Source organism: Callospermophilus lateralis, chromosome 1 (genome assembly GCF_048772815.1).
Source record: "Callospermophilus lateralis isolate mCalLat2 chromosome 1, mCalLat2.hap1, whole genome shotgun sequence".
Lineage (NCBI taxonomy): Eukaryota > Metazoa > Chordata > Mammalia > Rodentia > Sciuridae > Callospermophilus > Callospermophilus lateralis.
The window spans coordinates 88680085-88698874 of NC_135305.1; the positions used below are offsets into that span (position 1 = coordinate 88680085).

At 40.1% G+C, this 18790-nt stretch overlaps 1 protein-coding gene across 1 annotated transcript in view; it reads left to right on the forward strand.

The window, feature by feature from the left end:
• Fkbp9 (FKBP prolyl isomerase 9) overlaps positions 1 to 18790 on the forward strand; it is a 49075-nt gene that overhangs the window by 7068 nt on the left and 23217 nt on the right. The window contains exons 2-4 of the mRNA XM_076863783.2: positions 10523 to 10668; positions 11194 to 11383; positions 12006 to 12151. Of these exons, the coding sequence (XP_076719898.1) occupies positions 10523 to 10668; positions 11194 to 11383; positions 12006 to 12151 (482 nt within the window). The remainder of the gene's footprint in view (positions 1 to 10522; positions 10669 to 11193; positions 11384 to 12005; positions 12152 to 18790) is intronic.

Sequence of the window (18790 nt, forward strand, 5' to 3'; positions counted from 1 at the left end):
TGGGATGTAGCAGTTAATAAAACAGAAATCCTGCACTCAGGAGCTCACAGTCTAGCAGAGAACAGTTATACTGTTAAGCTATATAGTAAAGTAGAGTCTGTGAGGTCTATGGAGAAAGATAAAGCATAGGTCTAGAAAGGTGTTATGACATTGGTCCTGTGGCCAGTAACTCACCTCTGAATTCTCATCTGAGAGCTCTTTTGGCTCACACAAGTCACCTGCCTGAGAAGAGTGCCATGTGAGTTGGACACATGGGTATCTCTTCCAAAGAGAAGGGGATTTCTTTGTGCTGAAGGAAGTCAAAGAGAGTCTTTGGGGAGGGACTGGTGCTGAAGCCTGTGATTCAGCTTGGGTGGGACTTCATTCCTTGAAACGGGGAGGAGGGGATGTTTAAGAGAGTAATGGGGTGGGCCAAATCCTGCGCATGAGCAGCGAAAGGCCCTGACATTTGGGCCAAGAGGCAGGGAACCCAGGACTGAAAGGTATATGAAAACCAGAGAAGGCTCTGCTGGCCCTGAATGTTTATGACGGGGATCTCTTAAAGGCTTTCCCTCAGAGGAGTAAACAGATTGATCCAAGAGGTCCTCAGTGGATTGACGGTGTGAGTAGGAACCCTAGAGATCAGCTCCTTAGGGCTTCATTTTACACACTCATTCATTGAGCTTCTAATGTTGGGATGTGGCAGAGAATAAAAACAGATAAAAATCTACCCTCAAGTTGGGATGGGGGAAGCACACAAACCCACTCCAGCTGACATAAGCAGAAGGGAGAGGGAATTAGTTGGAAGGATCTCCATTTCCTCATGAGAGTCCAGAGTCCTGAATGGAGGTGACTTTCTGTGTCTTTGCAAGGGCTTGCAGAGGGGCTCCCTCTTCCCTAAGGGGAGAGCTCCAGCTTGCTTTCCACGCTGCACACAGAACCTCTTGGATACAGTGCCACTCCAGCTGACTGCCTCAATTCTTGATTCTCAAGAGAGACTATGGGCCTGTTCTTTGTCCACTCTGGCTATTTAGTCATGTGGTTCTAAGATGGTGCCTATTCCTCTGTCCCTGCCTTTAGCAATACTGTTGCATGAAGAAGAACCGGTGGACTAGGCAGCACCTGAGATAGTGTCAGGGCAGCCTGGAGGGGGTATATGGGGACTGAGCCACTGGTCAGGTCAGGAAGTGTTAAGAGTGTGAATCTGCACAACAGCTCTTCCCTGAAAATAAGGTGATGCTAGAGAAGTTTCTGGTGGGGGCTAGGGATATAGTTCAGTACTAGGGTGTGCTGTAGTCAGGCTGGCTGCAGCAAAATAACCGGGGGGGAGGGGGGTGACGAACAACTTGTGTACGTTGATACAGCAGGAGTAGGAGCCCTTTATTGTAGGACAGGAGTCATATTTATACATTCCACACAGCTTATCTTAATTAGCATAAACTAGATACATCAGTCAACCAATAAGGAATCTCCACACTTAATGACTCGGTGGAGTTACTTCACAAACCACTCCCTCTGGCATTTTGCCAGGTGCCATCCAGACTTGTTTACAGACTCTAACATTTCTCTGGCAAAATGCCAGGCGCCATCCTGACTTGTTTACAGACTCTAACAAGGGTGCCTGCCTCACATGCATGAGGCCCTGGGTTTGGTCCCCAGTACCACTAAATATAAATAAGAGCTTCTGGTGAGGGTTAGTCCTGGGACCTAAGCTGACTTGGGGGAGAGATCCTAACCTCTAGGCTAATTCTTCTAGGATCTCCTGAGGCCACTGGCAGGCAGGCCCAGCACCCCATGAAAACTTATTGGCAGTACTTGAAATTTTCACTTGTAGAGTATTGCAGACAACTGCACATTCATATTAATGGTTTAATTTGGATGTCTTACTGGACTGAACAGTTGTGTAAAATAGAATAATCTATAGGAATCTGACATTTTGATTTGAGCGGTTGCATTAATACAAAAATCCAATAATGCTTTTAATTTGCTTTGCAGAGTTTTCCTTTTAATGGTATTTTAATGTGCCAAAGACCATCCAAGCCAGCTATTCACATTTCATGGTCTGATCCTCCATGGAGATATGAATGGATGTGTTGTGTTCTCTCTCTTTTTGCTCCTCTCTGTTTCTTCTCTCCTCCCTCCCTTCTCCCTCCCCTCTCTTCTTTCATTGCAGCCTTCTCTCATTTTTCCATCTGGGTAGCAGACAGGTAGTTTGCCAGTTCATTAACTGGTGTCTTTTCCCCTTGCCAGGTCTCATTATTTGCTGGTGGAGGTGGTTGTTTGAGGGAAATACTTGGGTAAAGGGCCTGGGAAGCCCAGAGTCATCATTGGGAATACGTAGTGTGAAGAGAGAGGCGGGAGGTAGAAAGATCAGACCTTGTTTCCCCCATTTCAAGTCTGCGGTTGAGTCCAGTCTTGACAGTGGATCTCTGCCAAGGGAGGGTATGAGTCATCATCTCACCTGGAGGTGAATTTCAGTTCTCCTCTGATGTGGCAGTGGCAGGACCATCGTCTTCATATCAAGTAGGTCCCCTGTGAATCAGCCATCTGAGTTTGCCCAGATGAGACTGGACCAACTTTGAGGCACCCAAAAGCTGGCTCTCTGTCCAGTGCTTGCTCTTTATTACTCTATTTCCTTCCTGTTATACATTCTCCAAATATGGCAGACTTTTTATTTGTTTGTTTTTGAGATGGGACCGGTCTGTTTCCCAGGCTAGTCTTGAACTTCTGGTTTTAAGCAACCCTTCTGCCTCAGCCTCCCAAGTGCTGGAACTACAGATGTACACCACCATTCCTGGCTTAGCATCCTTTTTATTATTTATTTATTTATTTGTTCTTTTTTTTTTGAGGGGGGGGATGTATCAGGAACTGAACCCAGGGGTGCTTAACAACAGAGTCACATCCCCAGCCCTTTTTATTTTTTATTTTGAGGCAGGGCTTCCCTAGGTTGCTTGCAGCCTTGCTAAGTTGCTGAGGCTGGCTTTGAACTTGTGATCCTCCTACCTCAGCCTCTGGAGTGCTGGGATTACAGGCATGCGCCACCACTCCCAGCTTAGCAGTCTTTTTTAAGTATATCAAAATATTGTTTTGAATTTTTCATTATCCAAATAGAATCTGAAACTGACATTTACAACAAGCTGATTTTTCCTCTCCTAGCTGAACTGGGCTTCAGTTCTCCTAATGGAACCAAAAGGCAATTTCCTGTTCCTTCTGTGATGCCCATATTTCCTTTGTCTCTGGATCTGAGATCAAAATACCAGGAATGAATAGAACAAGTGTATGCCAATTTTTGCAAAATTTTACAAGTTAATTTAGCTGGGCAAGGTGGTATATTCCTATAAACTAGTTATTTGGGAGACTGAGGCAGGAGGATCATAAGTTTGAGGTCAGCCTGACCTAATTAGGGAGTCCCTATCTGAAAGTAAAAAATAAAAAGAGGTGGAGATACAGCTCAGTGGTAGAATGAGTGCCCTTGGTTTCAATCCCCACTTACTGCAAAAAAAAAAAAAAAAAAAGTTAATTTTAAATAGTAATGTAGGTTGGGGGTGTAGTCAATGGTAGAGATTGTGGAGGCTCTGGGGTTTGTCACCAGTACCTAAACAAATAAATAAATAGTAATATATATACACACAGAGTTTTAAAAATCAGATAATTCTGTAAAACTTAAAATTATAGTTGCCAGCTACTGAGAGTAGGAAAAGGCCTCAAGTGTGTGTGTAGCTGTTCTGAATGCACACTGTGACCCAGTGCCTCTTTCAGTACTCTGGCTTCCTTCCCAAGCCTCTTCAGGCCCCCAGGATGCACTGTGGCCACATCTCCTGGATCTGTGCCTTCCCTTCTAGATCCATTCTGATCCTCTGTTTGTTTTCTTTTCTTTTCTTTCTTCTTCTTTTTTTTTTTTTTTTTTGTTGGTACTGGGGATTGAACCCAGGGGCGCTCACCATTGAGCAACATCCCCAGCCCTTTTTATTTTTTATTTTGCAATAGAGTCTTACTAAGTTGTTTAGGGCCTTGCTAAGTTACTGAAGCTGGCTTTGAACTTACTATCCTGCCTCAGCCTCCCAAGGCACCAAGATTACAGGCATGTGCCACCGCACCTGGCTTCCATTTGCTTTCCATCATCCAAAATTTTGTTACCATTCCTGGACTGCTGTGGCCTCCTTTCCAGTTATTTAAGTCCTTTTCGGGGAGGAATGGGCTTTGGAGGCTTTAGGGAGTGAATGTGCTCACGTTGCCATGTGTTTTTTAAAAGTGTTTTCTCACTGCAGATTTAAATGTACCTTCAGAGGTAGAGCCACATTATCTATATTTTAAGAATAGAGCCAACAGTGTAGTTACTTATTTAAAATGACATGGCACATGATAATGTGTGCTTCTGTGTAGGTAGTTTAATGAGTTGAATATGATAGGTTCTACACAGTGTCTCCTGCCTTAGGGTCCTTGGGTTGCTAATTTGAAGAACATCATTGGAGGGTGCTGCAGACCCATCACCCCACTGGGACAGGGCAGGTAGCAGTGTCTGGGGGCAGTGATAGAGGAGCTGGAGCAATGAATGAGTTGGGGACAAACCAGTGGAGAGGAAAGCAGGTTGCTATTCACTGGGTGACCACTATTGGTCTCTCTAGGCCCACACCTGTTCCACCCACTGTTTACTCTGTGAGGCTCACCTGTATGGACCACATGGTATGTGCATAGTATGTGTTAGGTCATTGATCTCCCCGCTGATGTCATACTTTGCTTGTGTTCAGCCAGTGGGGCATTAACAGATCAGGGAAAGAAGAGTGAAGTAGAGATATTTATTTTTTTATAGGGTCACCATGGACTATGACCCTAAACCAAAGGTCCCAGTTCCTCTAGGTAGTTCCTAGCTCCCTAGCTCTTTGGGGCCTTTAAGTCCAGGTGTGACAGTAGCACCCCCTATCCAGCCGTAGAAGTACTGCACTGCCCTTGTGATTTGCCGTATCCTGTGCACACCTATGCACACAGCCCCTTTATTGTTATTATTATCATTGTTATTGTAAAAAAAAATTAAATTTACCATCTTGGCCATTTTTAGTGTACTTGAAAGTAGTGTGGACTATTTGTACATTGTTGTGCATCAGATCTCTGGAACTTTTGAATATTGAAAAACTCTAGACCCACTGAGCAATTCCTTCCCACTGCCCTCTACCCTAGTAACCACATTCTTTCTGTTTCAATGACTTTAACTACTTTATATGCCTTATATACTTCATTGAATCACATGGTGTTTGTCTTTTTAAAATATATTTTAGCTGCGGATGAAATTTTAATTTATTTATTTATATGTGGTGCTGAGAATCGAACCCAGCACCTCACACATGCCAGGCAAATGTTCTACCACTGAGCCACAACCTCAGCTCATGGTGTTTGTCTTTTATTTCCTTTAATGTCCTTAAGGTTCATCCATAATTGTTGCATATGATGGGATTTCCTTCCTTTTTAAGGCTGAATAAGTGTCCATTGTGTTTATATGCCACATATTCTTTATTCATTTATCAATTGATGGACATTTAGGATGCTTTTATCTTTTGGCTATTGCTGCAGTGAACATATGTGTGCAATGAACGTGTGTGTGCAGACATATTTCTCAAATGTTCTGTTTTTAGTTCTTTTGTATGTGTACCAAGAAGTAGGATTGCTGGATGAGATGGTACTTCTCTTTAGTGGGGAAGGTGAATCTAGGGATGCTATACCACTGCGCTACATCTCCTGCCATTTTTAATTTTGAGACAGATCTCACTAAGTTGCTGAGGCTGGCCTCAGCTTCCAGAGTTGCTGGGACTACAGATGTGCACCACCATGCCTGGCTGGTTTGCTCATTTTTTAACTGGGCTGTAGTTGCTGTTTAATTGTAGGAGTTCTTTAGGTGTTCTGGATATTAACCCTTATAAGGTTGCAAATATTTCCTGCAATTCTGTAGATTATCCTTTCACTCTGTTGATTTTTTGCTTTATTGCTCAGAAGTTTTAAAGTTTGACATAATCTCATTTGTCTGTTTTTGCCTTTGTTACTTATGGTGTCATATCCAGGAAATCATTGTGAAATCCAATGCCATGAAGCTCTTCTCCCATATTTTCTTTTGGGAGTTTTATCATGTCAGGTCCTATGTGTATGTCTTGAACCCATTTTGAGTTGTAATGGTGTGAGGCAAGGATCCATCTTTTTTTCTTTTTCTTTTTTTAATATTTATTTTTTAGTGGTAGTTGGACACAATACCTTTATTTTATTTATTTATTTTTATGTGGTGCTGAGGATTGAACCTAGGACCTCACACGTGCGAGGCAAGTATTCTACTGCTGAGCCACAACCCCAGTCCCTCCATGTTTTTTCTTTTGCATGTGGATATTTGTGTTTTTCAGCTCCATTTATTGAGGAGACCATTCTTTCCCCATAATGCCATCTTTAAAAATTTTTTTTGTAATTATAGGTGGACAGAATGCCTTTATTTGTTTATTTTTATGTGGTGCTAAAGATTGAACCCAGTGCCTCCCATGTGCTAGGCAAGCTCTCTGCCACTGAGCTTCAGTCCCAACCCCCAGCATGCACTCTTGATGCCTTTTCAAAGACCATCTGCCCATATACATAAAAGTTTATTTTTAAGCTATTCCATTCCATTGGTTTATAAGTCTTTCTGCTATTTCTATACTGTTTAGATTATTGTAGCTTTATAATATGTTTCCAAATCAGAAGTAGGAGTATAGCTTTGTTCTTTCTCAGGATTCTATTGAATACGTGGTGTCTTTAGAGATTTTATATGAATTTTAGAATTTTTTTCCCCTGCAGAAAATGCCATTGGGATTTTGGTAGGAATTGCATTGAATCTGTAGATTGCTTTGGGTAGTAAGGACATTTGAACAACATTAACTCTTCCAGTCCATGAATGGAGAATGTTTTTTCACTTATTTTTGTCCTTTTTTTAAAAAAAATTACATTTTACTTGTGTCCTTTTTAATTTCTTTCAGCAGTGTTTCTTTCATTGTGTAAGGCTTTTGGCTCCTTGTTTTAAGTTTATCCCTAAATAAACTTTTTGATGCTATTATAAATAGTATTGTTTTCTTAATTTCTGTTTCAGTTTATTCACTGTTAGCACAGAAACATAACTGATTTGGTGTATTTGATTTTGTATCCTGCAATTTATGGCAAATGTGTTTCTCTTTGGAATTTTGAATTTTCTGCACATAAAATACTACTATTGGGGCTGGGGCTGTGGGGCTCAGTGGTAGAGCGCTCACCTAATGCGTGCAAGGCCCTGGTTCGATCTTCAGCACCACATAAAATAAATAAATAAAAACAAAGGTATTGTGTCAAATGACAACTAAAAAATAAATAAATATTAAAAGATACTACTATTTTACTTTTTCCTCTCCACTTTGAATGGCTGGTATTTATTTTTCTTGCTTAATCGCTCTAACTAGGAGTTCTAGGACTACGTGGATAGATGTAGTGAAGATGGGCATCATTTCCTTGTTCCTGATTGTAGGGGAAAAGATTTCAGTTTTTCACCATTGAGTCTGATGTCAGCTGTGCACAGACTCTTTATTAAACTTTCCTGGAACTCCTAGTTTGGGTGTGTCATCTGTTTCCCGCAGGACCCTGACTGGGACATCTGTAAAAGGTGTAAATGAGCTAGATACTGGGACAAGCTGTGTAAGTGCTTATTCCAGAGTTTGCAGAAATACTTTTCATGACCAGTTCTGGCCTTGATACTGCATGTGACTTTATGCCAGTTGCACTGATCAGCATAAATTTGCTAACGACTTTATTTTTCCAGATGGTCAGAGTTTTAAGCCGTAGATAACACTGGTCTTGTGCTGTTAGTTACTTGCGTGTGTGAATGTGTACCTTTTTTTTTCCAGAAAGGTATTTATTTATTTATTTAAATTCTGGTACCAGGGATTGAACCCAGAGGTGCCTAACCACTGAGTTACATCCCTAGCCCTTTTTATTAATTTTTAAAAAAATTTTGAAACAGGGTCTTGCTAAGTTGCTTAGGGCCTTACTAAGTTACTGAAGCTAACCTTGAACTCATAATCCTTCTGCCTCAGCCTCCCAAACTGCTGGGATTACAAGTGTGTGCCACCATTCCTGGCTAGAAAGGTTTTTTTTTTTTTTTTTTTTTTTGCTGTTCACAGTGCTTAGGCATTGATTAAGTTAATTCTGTGGGGGCATTAACAGTTTCTATACACCATATGAGAAGGCCCTGTGCCAGGAGCATAAGAGTTGATAGTCCTGAGTTCTAGTTTTTTTTTTTCTCACTTGGCTAACTTTAGGATCTTGGGGAGGTTATTAACTTCTAGCGAGCCTGACATACACCCACCTGAAAGTGTTGTGTGGGGATTAAATTAGGATATGTGAAGAGCCTAGTTTGCTGCTGGGCCTGACACATAATAAATACTTTTTAAATTGCAGTTATTATTAAAAACTTGCATTAAGTTTGGGAAAACAGGTATTTTTAAACTAGCTTCCTGTCTATGCATTGTTGCTGTTTGCACATGTTCTGAACCTTGGGAGACTTTGAAGCTTGTCTTTTGGGTGCATTATTATAAACCTGCTAGTTCCATGATTGCTCTGTGGCATGGTGAAGTGCAAGCCAAGTGCAGCTCAAGAGCCGGCATTCCAGGGGGAGGGTGTTGGTTCCAGAGCTGGAGGGTGGAGGTGTAAAGATGACTTGGGCACAAAACTGACCATGTGCTTTTGTCCTCTGGCTTGGCCTGAACTTGAATTCCTGCTCTCTATTCACTGACCTTGAAGAAAGGAAGACTATTAAAATAGGCCATAAAACTGGGAGGAGATGGAGGTGTGGAGAGGCAGATCTGATGGAATTGCCCTGCCTCGGGTGGTGAGGTGGACTTCACTGCTTGCCCAAGCTGTTCATTAGGGGAAAATGAAGCAAAAGTGGAACAAATTTACAAAAGGAATGGTGGCACATCCTGCTGAAGTCAATCTGAACAGCTCTTAACACTTTACTAAACAAGAGATCATATGATTTTTGTGTGTGTGTGGTTCTGGGGATTAAACCCACACCTACATGCATGCTAGGCTAGTTCTGAGCTACACCCCAACTCATACTACCTTTTTTTTTTTTGTTTTAGTTGTACATGGACACATACCTTTATTTATTTGTATGTGTCCATATTTATTTGTTTATTTATTTATTTATTATTATTATTATTATTTTTTATGTGGTGCTGAGGATCAAACCCAGTGCCTCATGTGTGCTAGGCAAGTGCTCTACCACTGAGCCACAATCCCAGCTCATGTACTTATTTTATATATCCCCTAAGCATCTAGCAGTCTCCTAACAGGCAGACCCTTGTTGGTTGCTAAATTTGACATTGAAAAAAATGAGGGCAAGAATCACAGGCTTTGGGACAGGACTTCCCTGTGTTTCTCCTTTGCTAGCAAAGCAATAAACCTTCTTTTTCTTTTTTCTCAAAAAAAAAAAAAATGAGTACATAAGTCACAATCATGATTTCATTATTTATTTTCTGAGATAAGGCCAGCAGCTGTCAGTCTTCAAAATATATATCTGAGTTATTTCAAGACTTCCTCAAACTGTCTATTACCTGTGATAATTATAGTAAGACTGGCATAATGCGTAAGTTTTTGGAGCACTTTTCACATGGTTATGCAGATCCTGGGATGGCTATTATTATTATTTTCATTTTATAGTAGAGGAATTGAAGTTCAGAGAGCTTAAGTATGCTTTTTAAAAAATTTGTTTTTTAGTTGTTGATGGACTTTTATTTATTTATTTATACACAGTGCTGAGAATTGAACCCACTGCCTCACACATGGTAGACAAGTGCTCTATCATTGAGCTACAACCGCAACCCTTAAGTAAGCTTTATGGTATACCAGACAGCCTCTTCGTTTAGACTTACTTGGATGATTTGGTTGTGTGTGTGTGTGTGTGTGTGTGTGTGTGTGTGTGAATGGGTGTGCATGTTCTAATTTGGGCCTTTAGTCTCTATTATGCTGCTTTTAGATACCAGTTACATAGAAAATGGAGTAAATTTGCTAGACATCATGATGCACACCTTAATCCCAATGGTTTGGGAGGCTGAGGCAGGAAGATCACGAATTGAAAGGCAACCTCAGCAACGTAGCAAGGCCCCAAGCAATGTATTGAGACCCTATCGCACAGTAAAATATAAAAAGGTCTGGGGATGTTGCTCAGTGGTTAAGCACCCCAGGTTCAATTCCTGGTACCCCCCCCCCAAAAAAAAGATATAAACTCTTATTTTTGTGTATGGAAGAACAGGTAGCTATTTTGCAAATCACACTTAACATTCTTTTTTTTTTTTTTTCCCTAGAGAGTTAACTAGATTTGCAGGCAGTATTCAAGATAATCTGAAAACCCCAACCGTACAGATGCTGTCCAGTGAAAACATTTGCTGTATCAGCATCTACTTGGCGGGCTTTTTCTTGGTTATTACCTTCATGGATGTATTTTGACAGTTTGTTTTCCTTCAAGGAAGGACTATTTATGTTTTTTTTCTCCTGCCTTCTGAATCTTCAGCTATGACAGAGGCTCCACTTTCAACGTGTTCGTGGGAAAAGGACAGCTGATTGCAGGGATGGACCAGGCTCTGGTTGGCATGTGTGTAAATGAGAGGCGTTTCGTGAAGATCCCCCCAAAGCTTGCCTATGGAAGTGAAGGAGTCTGTAAGTTTCCCTTCTGTATTTATAAACATATCTGCAGACAGCCAGCACATTTGCAGGCTGTTCAGTCAAGCAGACCCGAGAATCTTAGATGTTTTGGCCAGGGAAACATGAAAAGCTGTGAATACACACACAATTAAGATTTCCCTCTTAGGTTTATCTCTTGAGATGTGAAAAAAGACGTCATTGACACAGTATTATTGAATAATACCCTTGGTGTGTGTGTGTGTGTGTGTGTGTGTGTGTGTGTGTGTGTGTTTGTGATGGTGGGGATTAAACCCAGGGCCTTGTTCATGCAAGGAAAGCATTCTGCCAACTGAGGTTGACCCCAGCCCTTGAATGATACCCTTGGTGAGAGGAAAATCTTGGTTTTTTTCCTCTTAATTTCATTTGAAGGAAAGATGGAAGAAGAATGGGTTGTTTTGGAATTATACACCAGTGACCTTCCGTTCACTTTGGCGGTGCCCTGGGTATTTGTTTGACTAGCTCAAAAGGTTGCGGTTTCTCATTGCGAACTCTTTATTCTAGCTGGTGTGATCCCCCCAAACTCAGTGCTTCATTTTGATGTACTTCTGATGGATATTTGGAATTCTGAAGACGAAGTTCAGATTCACACTTATTTCAAGCCCCCAAGTTGCTCTCGGACCATCCAGGTGTCTGATTTTGTAAGGTACCACTACAACGGAACATTCTTGGACGGGACACTGTTCGATTCGAGGTAAGTCCCACCATTTACGGGAGTGTCTGTGAAATGCCCCTTAGTTCCTCTGTCTTGTTTGTTTTCTGTCAGTGAAGAAACCGGAAAGGGGGTCCTTCCCAACTTTAACTAGTACCAGACTCCTCTATGTAAGACTTTTGCTTCGTGTTTCACGCTCTATGGCTCTATGGTGCTCTATTGCACCACGTCAAAATTTAATAGATTTGAGGAAACTCTAAAAACAATCATTGCATATCTGGTTTAACAGTGTTTGGAGATCTCATTAGCAAGTGAAGGGGCCATAGATGTACATGTTTTAGTTCATTTTTTATAGTTTTCCCATGGAAAGAAAGGGAAAGATGACCATGCCTGCAGCTATGGGGAGAAATGGGGCTAAGCTGGAGAACAGGGTACCCTTAGGGTTTCCTCTCAGTGCTGTGTGTTTGATTAGGGGAATAGCTGCCTCTTTCATCAGTCACTGTGGACTGCTTGTGGACTTCTGCTTTGTGTTTGGGAGCAAAGATCCATAAATGCCTGCCTATGTGCTCATTGTCTAGCTGAGATTTGGGTAACAAAAACCCTCCTGAGGGATGAGTTGGAAACACAGGGTATGGAACTTTTCCCCTTTCTCTTTGGATTTCAGTCACAATCGCATGAAAACCTATGACACATATGTGGGAATTGGCTGGCTGATTCCTGGAATGGATAAAGGGCTGCTGGGCATGTGTGTGGGGGAAAAGCGTATCATCACCATACCTCCTTTCCTGGCCTACGGGGAAGATGGAGATGGTAAGTTCTTTTTCTCATCATCCTTATTTTTATTGCAGTGAGTAATTCAGATGTGACCACATGAAACCAACAAGACCTTTTGGTCTACATAGTGATTACTCAATATGGTAGTCACTAGCTGCAGGTGGCAACTTACATTTAAATGAATGAATTAAAACTAAATTCCATTCCTTGATCACTGCTGCATTTCAGGTACTCAAGAGTTTTAGGTTCTCAAAATTAAAAAATTTTAAATAAAGAGCCTGGGATGTTGCTCAGTGGTTAAAGCACCCTTGTGTTTAATCCTTGGCACCACTTCCCCCCCCCAAAAAAAAGTCATAGTTTCATGAGGCCTGCTGAACTAGGCAGCAAAAAATGAGCACTTTCATCACTGTAGAAAGTTACATTGAACAGTGATAGCTTAGATCATCTAGTGTTGAAACTTCCATTCACTCATGGTCATTGGCATTCATATGTAATCATCCTGTTGTAGCCTTCAAGGTGTGGCTTTGGACATCCGTTATTTATTTTTTTCTGTCCCATCTGTGATGATTCTTTTTTTTTTTTTTTTTTTTTTGGTACCAAGGATTGAACTCAGAGGCACTGAACCACTGAGCCACATCCCCAGCCCTATTTTGTATTTTATTTGGAGACAGGTTCTCATTAAGTGACTCAGTTGCTTAGCACCTTGCTTTTGCTTAGACTGGTTTTGAACTTGTGATTCTCCTGCCTATGTCTCCTGAGCCCCTGGGATTACAGGCGTGTGCCACTGCATCTGACTTATCTGTGATGATATTTGATCTAGACAGTCTGGAGGTTGCAGATATCAAGATCTAAATTTAGCCATATATCAAAATTGCCAGTCTGTCATTATGATTAAACAAGCCTAAAATTCAAATATGAGTAACTAAGAAATCCTCTTTATCAGCCAATATTCTGTTTTCCCTCACAGTAAAACTACAAACAGGGTAGTGATTCTAATTAATATATTTTCTAACATAATGCTTTGATTTTTGTCCCTATGGAATTAATGTCATAGATTAAACCCATCAGAGGTGCAAACCAGGAAATTTTGGCAACTCAGCCCCAGCAGCCTGCTTGTAACAGATTTCATCATCCTCTGAGAGGAAGGAGACACGAAGGGTGGGCTCTGCCAAAGGTCAAGTTGATATGTGAAACCAAGTACTTTGCATATATATATTAGAGACCTTGTCTCTAAATAAAATACAAAACAACTGTAATACAAAATAGGGCTGTAATATATATAATGAACTATTCAGTTGTCCCAGTTGCTTAATAAGACCCTCAAGTTGAAGGACCCAGGCATGGCATGCCATATGGGTCACGTGCTCTGGTCACCTCCTTTAAATGGGGACATCCAAGATGGCGGACTAGAGGGAGGCTGCATTCTGTGTCACTCTGTGACCTGGGACTGAAACCATGAGAATACTCCTCTGCCAGCTGTATTCTTGCTTCTGCACAGGAATCACATCACCGACCCTGTGCAGAGCTCCAGGCTTCAGCGTCAGAGTAGGTCTCCCTACGCAGGACTACCAGGTACCCCACTGAGACCAACACAGAACTTTCGGCCACCCACCCAAGCAGAAATCACAGACACTGCTCCCACACAGGACACCCATCAGCTTCCCACATACAGGAACTCTGGCCACCACTCCCATGTGGACCCCTAGCTACCACTGTGGGGCTCCCCCAGTCGCCACCATCTTGGGACTCTGCAGCAGTGGAGATAGTTCCCTATGAGCAGTAGCCTGCCTGCACCCGAGAATTTCACACAGGCCCTGAAGGCAGCCACACACTGCAGGCCACAGAGCTCTCCTCTGAACTCATCGTCCAATGCCATCGCTGCCTCCCCCACCCCACCTAACACCCCACCACTGAAAGCAGGCACCTCCAACTTGGGCCACCTTCATCACATCTTCAGTGGGGTCAGCTCCCAGTTTGGAACTCCAGCTGGCCAGGTACCCAGTTTCTAACTACCTTCTCTCCCCAGCAGCCCTGGCACAGTGACACTCTGGTTACCTTCACCATGCTGAGGGCAGAGATACCAGCTAACAACAGATGACCCCACCTATTGAAGGAGAAGGGAATTAGGAAAGATACTGATCTCCAACCAAAACCATTCCTGTTTCTTTCTTCAATATTTGTTTTCCTCTCCTTCTCTATTCTCTTGTCCTCAAATCCCCAAAATATGTGAAATCAAGTACTTTGCATGAATTAGGATTTTGAGGACTGGGATATCTGAATAATATATTACAGTTGTATTGTATATTCTTTTTTCCTCCTTTTTCCCACCAATTTCTACTATTATAACTTTTTTTTTGTTTTCTTAATATATATGTGTGTTTGTTTTATGTACTCTATTGTCTTCTCACTTACTTGTCTACCCAAAATTACTTCCTCTCCCTTCTCCTGCTACTAATCTTCCTCTTTAGATTTCTTTCTCATTTCCTAAGATATAAAAACTATAACCTTACCTTCAACCTCCTCAGCGTACCATCCTACTCCTCAACCCTGATTCTTTGTTCACCATCATAAACAGTAAAACCTTTTACAAACCTACTGAATATATTGTAGATAATAATTGAATTCACCATTTCTGTGCATTGTGACTAAACTGTAAATGTCTTAATAGCAAACATTTTTAGGGTGTATATTATTTATATTGGGATCTGTTAACATTGTTCTTCACCTCAAAGAAGAGGTATTAGATCCCTCCAGGGGCACTATAAGCTTATAGGGTAAAACAGTAATTCCTCGGATCCACAGAGCTAGAAGGGAAGACACACAGGCAATATGAAAAGACAAGGGAAGAAAGTGCCCCAAACAAATCAAGGTACCATATTAGCAGAATCCATGGTTAGCACAGCAGAAGAAATGACAGAGAAGGAGTTCAGGATGTATATAATTAAAATGTTTTGTGAATTAAAGGATGATATGAGAGCAAATACAGGTAGCGAAAGATCATTTTGGCAAAGAGCTACATAAACGAACACAGGAAGCAAAAGATTACTTCAGTAGGGAGATGAAGGTTCCAAAAAACAAAACAAAACAAAACCCAGAAATCATTGAAATGAAAGAAACAATAAACCAAATTAAAAGTTCAATTGAAAACATCACCAACAGATTAGACCACTTGGAAGATAAGACCTCAGACAATGAAGACAAAATATACAATCTTAAAAAGAATGTAGACCACACAGTGAAAATGGTAAGAAACCATCAGCAGAACATTGAAGACATATGGGATAGCATAAAAAGACCAAATGGGAAGAGGAAGGCATCGAGTTCCAAACCAAAGGAATGAGCAATCTATTCAATGAAAAAATATCAGAAAAATTTCCAAACATGAAGAATAAATTGGAAAACCAAATTCAGGAGGCTTACAGGATGCCAAATGTACAAAGATCACAACAGATCCACAAAAAAGGCACATTATAATGAAAATGCCTAACATACAGAATAAGGAGAGAATATTAAAAGCCAAGAGAAAAAGGAATCAGATTACATATAGAGGGAAACCAATTAGATTATGCGCAGATTTTTCAACCCAGACCCTGAAAGCTAGAAGAACCTTGGACATCATATATCAAGCTCTGAAAGAAAATGGATGCCAACTAAGAATCTTATATTCAGCAAAATTAAGCTTTAGATTTGATGATGAAATAAAAACCTTCCATGATAAACATAAGTTAAAAGAATTTATACCTTAAAATCCTGCACTACAGATCACCCTCGGCAAAATATTCCATGAAGAGGAATTGAAAATCAGCAGGGGCTGAGGTTGTGGCTCAACGGTAGAGCACTCGCCTAGCTTGTGTGAGGCTCTGGGTTCGATCCTCAGCCCCACATAAAAATAAACAAACAAAGGTTAAACAAAAAAAAAAAAAAGAAAAAAAAAGAAAAAAAAAGAAAATCAGCCAGCAAAGGGAGGAATTACACTAAAGAAAAAACTAATCAAAGGAGAAACCAAGTCAAGTTAAATATCAAAAACCAAAATGGCTGGGAATACAAATCATGTCTTAATAATAACCCTGAATGTTAATGGCCTAAATTCACCAATCAAAAGACATAGATTGGCAGATTGGATTTTAAAAAAGCCCCAACAATATGCTGCCTCCAAGAGACTCATCTTATAGGAAAAGATGTCCACATACTGAAGGTGAAAGGTTGGGAAAAATCATACCACTCACATGGACTACAGAAGCAAGCAGGGGTTTCCATTCTCATATCAAATAAAGTAGATTTCAAGCCAAAGTTAATCAAAAGGGATAAAGAAGGCTATTTCATACTGCTTAAGGGAACCATTCATCAATAAGATTTAACAGTAATAACTTTATATGCCCCAAACAAAGGAGCATCTACATTCATCAAACAAACTCTTCTCAAATTCAAGGGTCAAATAGACCACAAAACAATAATTCTGGGTGACTTTAACACACCTCTTTCACTTCTAGATAAATTTTCCAAACAAAAGCTGAACAAAAAAAACTGTAGAACTCCATAATACAATCAATAACTTAGACTTAACTGACATATACAGAATATTTCACCCTTCAGTGAATGAATACACTTTCTTAGCACATGGATCCTTCTCCAAACTAGACGATATGTTATGCCACAAAGCAACTCTTTGCAAATATTAAAAATGTAGAGCTACTACCCCACATTCTATCAGATCATAATGGAATGAAATTAGAAATCAATGATAAAATAAAAAAATAAAAGCTACTCCAACACCTGGAGACTAAATAATATGCTATTGAGTGAACAATGGGTTGCAAAAGACATCAAGACGGAGATTAAAAAATTCTTAGAGGGGCTGGGATTGTGGCTCAGCAGTAGAGTGCTCACTTAGCATGGGCGGGACCTGGGTTTGATCCTCAGCACCACATAAAAATAAAGGCATTGTGTTGTGTCCATCTATACCAAGAAGTAAATATTTAAAAAAAAATTCTTAGAGGTGAGTGAGAACACAGATACAATGTATCAAAACCTCTAGGACATGGGCTGGGTTGTGGCTGAGTGCAGAGTGCTTGCCTAGCATGTTCAAGGCCCTGGGTTTGATCCTCAGCACCACATAAAAATAAACAAATAGATAAAATAAAGGTATTGGGTCCAACTACAACTAAAAAATAAATATTAAAAAACCCCTCTGGGACACTATGAAGGCAGTACTAAGAGGAAAGTTTGTTGCATGGAGTTCATTTCTTAAAAGAAGAAAAAGTCAACAAATAAATGACCTAACATTATATCTCAAAGCCTTAGAAAAAGAAGAACAAATCAACACCCAAAGCAGTAGAAGACAGGAAATAATTAAAATCAGAGCTGAAATCAATGAAATTGAAACAAAAGAAACAACTGAAAAAAATTGACAAAAAAGAGTTGGTTCTTTGAAAAAATAATATTGACAAACCCTTAGCTATGCTAATGAAGAGAAGGAGGAAGAAACCTAAATCACTAACATACATGATGAAAAAGGAAATATAATGGACACTACAGAAATATAGAGGATAATTAGAAATTATTTTTAAAACTTGTACTCCAATAAAATAGAAAATATCAAAGGCATTGACAAATTTCTAGAGTAATATGATTTGTCCAAATTGAATCAGGATGAAATACACAATTTAAATAGATCAATTTCAAGCGATGAACTAGAAGATGCCATCAGAAGCCTACCAATCAAGAAAAACCCAGGATCAAATGGATACACAGCTGAGTTGTACAAGACCTTTAAAGAAGAACTAATACCAAATACTCTTCAATTTATTTCATGAAATAGATGGAGCACTTCCAAACTCATTCTATGAGGCCAGTATCACTCTGATTCCAAAACCAGGCAATGACACATAAAATAAAGGAAACGTCAGACAAATATCTCTAATGGACATAGATGCAAAAATTCTCAATAAAATTCTGGCAAATTGAATACAGAACCATCAAAAAGAGTGCACCACAATCAATTATGGTTCATCCCAGGGGTTCAAGGTTGGTTCAACATACAGAAATCAATAAATGTAATTCATCACATCAGTAGACTTAAAGATAAGAATTATATAATCATCTCAATTGATGCAGAAAAAGCATTCGACAAAACCCAAAATTCAAAACAGTAGAAAAACTAGGGATAACAGAAATGTATCTCAACATCATAAAGGCTATTTATGCTAAGCCCTAGGCCAACATCATTCTAAATAGAGAAAAATTGAAAGCATCCCCTCTAAAAACTGGAACAAGACAGGGATGCTCTCTTTCACCACTTCTGTTTAACATAGTTCTGAAACACTGACCAGAGCAATTAGATGAGAGAAATTAAAGGGATATGGACAGGTAAAGAAGAACTCAAATTAGCACTATTTGCCGACAATATGATTCTATAACTAGAAAACCCAAAAAATTCTACCAGAAAACTTCTAGAACTAGTAAATGAATTCAGCAAAGTAGCAGGATACAAAATCAACACCCGTAAATCAAAGGCATTTCTGTATATCAGTGACAAATCCTCTGAAAAGGAAATGAGGAAAACTGCCCCATTTACAATAGCCTGAATGAAAAATAAAATACTTGGGAATCAGCTTAATGAAAGAAGTAAAAGACCTCTATAATGAAAACTACAGAATGCTAAAGAAATAAATTAAA